The 6,000-nt window shown below is 47.5% G+C and overlaps 1 protein-coding gene across 2 annotated transcripts in view; it reads right to left on the reverse strand.

The window, feature by feature from the left end:
- Positions 1–5,709, reverse strand: part of Ndg (Nidogen) — a 29,001-nt gene extending 23,292 nt beyond the window's left edge. The window contains exon 1 of one of the 2 annotated variants that reach the window (XM_011140075.3): positions 5,462–5,709. In XM_011140075.3, coding sequence (XP_011138377.1) covers positions 5,462–5,671 — 210 coding nt within the window. In that variant the 5' untranslated portion in view covers positions 5,672–5,709. The remainder of the gene's footprint in view (positions 1–5,461) is intronic. The other variant, XM_011140077.3, reaches the window with a different exon arrangement.
- Positions 5,710–6,000: the final 291 nt, after the last annotated feature.

Genomic DNA, 6,000 nt, shown 5'->3' on the forward strand with positions numbered 1-6,000 from the left:
ATAATGCAATTAATTGAGAATTTCGTGCTGAGCCCAATTGAACTTTGTCGGCGATGACGCGGCGACGGAGCTCCGATCTGGAAGAATCGCGAGCGGAATATTTCGCAATTCCTCCCACTAACATTCCGCTAACTAATGTGGGAAAACGCCAAGGCTAATTGCACCGCACGGTTGCACGGCGCGTATACCGGCCCATGTCGTATTACCGCATCCATCTTGACGGCAGCTTTTGATTAAGCGCGGGAAAAAAGGCGAAGTTTTTTTCTTACCATTAGCAGCGCGCAGTCGTACGCGTCGGTTTAAGTCTCTCCATTTAGATCCGTTTAGACTCGCTTTTTCGAACGATTTTCAGACGACGCTTTCCTCCACGGAAACGTCAGGACAGGAATACACGCGGCTCCTCCGGATCCGTCGACATGTATTATTTTGCGTTGTATTTTTTAATTGTATTTAATCCTTCTAGAACGCGCGGTGTTTTCACGATGGATCAAGCGCGGCGCACCATCTGTATGAGCCACGTGTTTTTGCAGCAGCAAAGTCTGCACCTTCCGGCGAAGACGCAGACACGCGAAATATACCGCCGCGCCGCCGCGGTGTTTCTTCGCCGTAGTTTAACTAATGTGGGAAATTATCAAGGTTAATGCCGGCTACTTGCATAGTCGTAAATTCGCGCGCGCGCGCGACTTTTACGATCGAGAAATATTTTCCACGTTGAAACAGGACGCCACCCGCGGAGTCTCTTCTCGGGCGAGTTCCGGCGGAGTATCTTTCGCTCTCATTCTCACTCGCGCGCGAGGATAAAGCCACGCCACGCGCGCTGCATCGAAATGCAAATGCGTGCGATTGCGATACGCGTAATAGGTCCAATACCAGCGAAATCGAATCTCTCCCATTCTAGGCTCTTAATCCGCCTAGTCTCTCACAATTATCCGCCATTATATTTTACGGTCGTCCGGTCGCGTCGTGATCTGACTCAACGCGCGCGAGTCTCTCGGCGCGGAGAACGCACGCTGCATCTCGGCACGCCTGTCAAAGCGCACGTACGCGTATCATCAATAATGCGGCGATGATTCGTACGGGCGTTTGAATTATTGACGGAACACGGTGAATGGAACGGATCACGAAGGATCATGATCCTAATGCCTCGCGCGGCGCGGCGCGGCGCGGCGACGCCGGACTGCGAAAGTCATGCCAATCCGAAAATGAATTCCCCTATTGACGCTCGCGCAAGCTCGCGCGTGATGTCGCTTTACGGGCTCGACAAAGTGCGCAGAGCGCCTCCGATAAATCGCCGTGAGTCAACGTTTGTCGCTAATTAAAAGAGGCGCGCACACTCGACCTTTAATAGCTTTCATTAGGACTTCATTATGTCCGCGCGAGTTGCATTCATGCGTTTTACCCAGATTATTTTCGCAGTAACATTGTACTCGCGCGATATTAATATAATACTTACGCAATATATATTTGACAAATTTTTCGATATAAAAATCTCTCTCTCTCTCTCTCTCTCTCTCCCGATTTATCTCAATGCGCTAATAAAGTTTAATATATTTTACAAGGGCTTGATTTTCTGTTCGCGTTATATTCACATCATTTCCAGGTAATATCTGTGATCAATATTGCAGCATCCGCGCGACATCTCGCTCGTATCTTTTGATGTGAAATTTTTTGCACTAGTTTTTTTTCTCCAATCTGTAAACGATAATTGAATTAACCGCACTTCGTCGAGAGTGTCTAGTGCTTTTTAGCCGAGGCCGAAGTTCCAGCACGAAAAGCGTTTTTCTCTGGAGAAAATGCTAATGACAACACACGAGTTTGCTCTTCGCGCGGGCGTAATGCATAAACGCTTCCACGCGTGAGCTCATGCACCTTGATTCGCAATAAATCGCTCCAGAGCGATGAATCCTTCGTGTTAATCTGCGCATGAGACGCGGCGCGTAATTAACGTTCATTCATGCCCACCGCCCGCACACGGAGCACCAGCACGGCGCTTGTCGGGAAACTGTGTGAGCTCACACGACGTGTCCTGCGAGGTTTTTCTAATCGCCGTCGGTTTTCCACGTTCGTTTATCGTTAACGCTGGTGTCCGTGCGATAACTCAGGCATCAAAAGGAAACGGCCGAAATTGTTTTGACGCTCTCACGATAACGTATACGTTTTTTATGCGCGTATCGATGGATCCTCTAGGTTGTCTTGACCTATTTTGTATGACTTATAATTTAGGTATCAAAAGGTACATCTTCGTAAACGTGACAATGGACCATCTTTTCTCAGCTGCAGCTTCATCACTTAATAAATAGCAACACGGTGCATTCAAAGCATCTTTTCATGCCGTTCAGAATTTGAACGATTCGTCTTTAAAATCGATGTAAAATTAATCGCGTCGAATTGAGGTTTGAGAGGTGTGTTAAGATTTTATTTATACCTTCTTAAAAATACGTAGTCGTGGAGAAAATATTGCTTCTTTCTTAGCTTCATAATTTACTTTCATAAATATTTCCTCGCAAATTTCATAATCTGAAAGATATTCACGATTCGAGTCAATCGCGTCGAGTTTTCCAAATTTATCGCTGTTCTTGCTATGCTCGTAAAAGGAATACGCTGTACATCGATGATATATGATCCTTATTTGGAGCTTCCTTGCGATACATCCGAATCTCATGAAGATCGAAGGGAAACAATCGCGACCTTTCCCTCCTCCAATGCGCGCTTCCGCGAGATGCGCTTTCGCTCGGCCGTACTTTCGAGCCAAACAGCAGCCGGAAATATAACGCGCGCACCTCGACACTTCCTTCGGACGCGCGTTGCACCGTGTCTTCCGGTTCGCACCGCTCTCGCTCGTCCATTCATACGAATTAACGGGCCCTCGTAAATTGTACGAGGCGAGCGGCGCAGCGCGTCGCGTCCGCCGCAATTAAGCGCGATTGTGCCGCCCAGAGAGTCATTCGTTCGTCATCGCGCGCAATGAATTCGTGTCATGACAGAAGATGTCGGCCGGATTAGGCCGCGAGCCGAATTGAGAGAATGACCGAACGCGCGCGCGAGCCGCGACTTCGCCGTCTAGCCGCGCGACAAATTGATATTAACCGAGGAATTACGCGCCGCCGCCTAGCCGCTCATCTCGCTGTCTCGGAACTTTATCGAGACCGGCCTGTAAATTGAAGTCTCCGTCACGCGGGGACTGCGGAGGACAAGTTTTCTAATCTGCGAGCACAGGTCGCTCAGAGAAATTTTCTAACTTTCATCAGGCGTGCGCGCGCGCGCGCGCGCGGAGCGGAGCGGAGCGGAGCGGAGAGAGTGACGCGCTGAGTGTTATATGGATGTGCGGCGGGGTGCGTTACGTTGTAGCACTCGTTAACGGCAGGTTCCTTTGATGAATTCGACTCGGCTGTGCTCGGGTGGGCGGAAATTTCACGAGAAATGTAGCCAGAGAGAGAGAGAGAGAGCTTTTCTTTTTCTCTCTTTTGTCATCGGGAACTGAAGAGTTCCCGATGACATGCGTCGTCACGTCGGCGAGAAATCTCGTTTCCCCAGTTATTTCCAAATATTGTTTTCAGGGGATTCTAGCGAGAGTAAGACCAAGAGATTGCGGGTTGTGTGGATTGTACAATGAGTACACGCGTGACTATAATGGTCACGCTCTGTGTTGACGGACCTAACGTTCCTATCAAGGAAATAACGCATTCGCCGGTTATCAAAATGCGTCCCGATATTTCGACAGATGCACGCGCGCACCTCCACAACGCCGGATGAATCCTCTTTTGAATTTATTAATTTAAAATAATCCTATTAACTTTCCGATAATTCATAACCGTGTAAATTGCCTCACTTTCCATTATAAATAAGCCGGGGCCACGGAAAAGCGCCTGCATTATAACGATTTGTAATTATAATTACATTATATTATATATATAAATTATAATTATGAAATAAAAAATGCTCTCTCCCTCTCTTTCGTTTTATCAAGTTGAGAGAGCTCTCAACTATCACTTCGCCTATTCTCTTTACTTATGTTTCTCTTTATCGGACATCAAGCTCGACTCAATGACATTCTTACATGAGCAAAATTTAAGCTGCGACGAGTGATGCGTTTGAATGTGGTGCCTTGGAAAGACAAATTCCTATTTACTATCAAATTTAATGCAGATTTGCGGGATAAATTTTCTCAGAGTGTTACATAGGACGAAACAAGCGCGTACGATATGAATAGGACGAGACGCGATTTCGAAGAAAATATATGAAACGATAGTCGTATCGTGGCAGTGAAAAATTCCGTGAAAAATTCCGCGTGATCACGACTTTGCAACGGGTTATCGAGAATACTCGCGTTTTTCTGGCGATGCTGCCCGCGATGTTCCCGACGATCGATTTAGAAGCGTAAATACAAAAATAGCGAGATCTAATAATAATTTCACGACGCACTCTCGAGTTCGCAAACATAAAGCGCTGAGTCTGTTTGACTTCGTCCCGCCGACGTTTCATCAAAAATTACAAAGTTCTTTTTTAACGCTCGTTCGTTATACGACTCGACTTTCATGACTGTCTGTCAAAAATCCGACCTGTCGATCAGATAGAGTACGAACCTGGAGAGCCTGCGACGGAATCGTTAAATTAATGACAACGCTGTATCACAATTACGGCATGATAATCATGAGAACAAACTTTTCCATCGGGTTGCACGCTTATTTGCTCGCGAGACTAATTATATTCTATTGTATACGCGCGTGCACACGCGCGGGTAACTCTATCCAACTTTACGAAACTTCGATACACTTAAGTTGTTTGTTCGATATAATTGGTTCGTACGTTGAAACTAAAGCTAATCTCTTGCAATAAGCCGTGCACTTATCGCATCGCCCGATTGCGCTCACACGTTTCTTTCCGCACGATCGTCGTTATTCTCGTTAAATTCACGTTAAAATTGCAAAACGCCGATGTCGATGAACTCCGTTAACACTATAATGGTCCGCTGTGTTAGCGGATATTCAGTAGAACGGTATCTTTCGCGTATCTCATGTATCATCTTGTGTGTGCGTGTGCAAAATGAAAATTAGCATTTCCGAAGGAAAACCAAAGGCGAACACGGATTCTTGCCTCGCGAAGTGTACATGTCGACGGTACTAACTGAAATTAAATAAATTAAGTGTAGGCTTGACGTGACTTAAAGAAGCACAAATCTTACGGCACAAATATGTATCGCACGCGTCATCTCGTGTACAAACGAAGGTAAGAAAATGAATCGAAGGCGGACGCGGAATTTTTTCTCGTGAAATGTGCACGTCTCGTTGGTATCAACCGAAATGAAATCCCAAGTGCAGGCTCACACGGCGCAAAAAGCAGCGGTATAAACCGTCCTAGTTGGTTTCAAGTGTTAAGAAATGCGTGATATCGCTGATGTGTCTCGAAGCGCCGGATGCTTCCGGGGCGAGCTCTCGCTCGAGGCGATCGGTTCGGTACTCACGAATATCGAGTTGTAGGTCTTGTCGTAGAAGACGATGGGCGTTTGGAGGGTCGCCTCGGCGGACATCAGCATCCCATTGGGGTCGGTCTCGAGGACGTAAGCGCCAGGACCCGTGTATGGGTACAGGTCGTTCCTGGATAAGGCCGCGGTGAAGGGCGCGATCAGGCCCGCGACAGCCAGCAGGCCCAGCAGAACGCTCCAGCGTGCCATTCTGTCGGACTGCCTTAACGCTACTGCTGATCGACTTGGCCACGACGTCTCTTCTTGCCGCCCCCTAATCGCCTTTGCCCACCGCTGCCCCGCGGAGCGGAGTTCCGAGCACATGAAACGCCACGCTCTCGCTTCCCGCGCTCGCTGATAATTTCGTGACACCGCTCGAGCCCCGCTTCGTTAATAGGCTTAATGTGCAATCGGTTATATCTTGAACGTGGTTTCTCTTCTTTCTTTCTCTCTCTCTCTCTCTCTCTCTCTCTCTCGTTCTTCATATCTTTACTCCCGAGTTGCTCTTACTTCTATGATTTCGCGAAAGTTAATAGATC

This window comes from Harpegnathos saltator, unplaced genomic scaffold, assembly GCF_003227715.2.
Source record: "Harpegnathos saltator strain DR-91 unplaced genomic scaffold, Hsal_v8.6 scaffold639, whole genome shotgun sequence".
NCBI classification, from domain to species: Eukaryota; Metazoa; Arthropoda; class Insecta; order Hymenoptera; family Formicidae; genus Harpegnathos; species Harpegnathos saltator.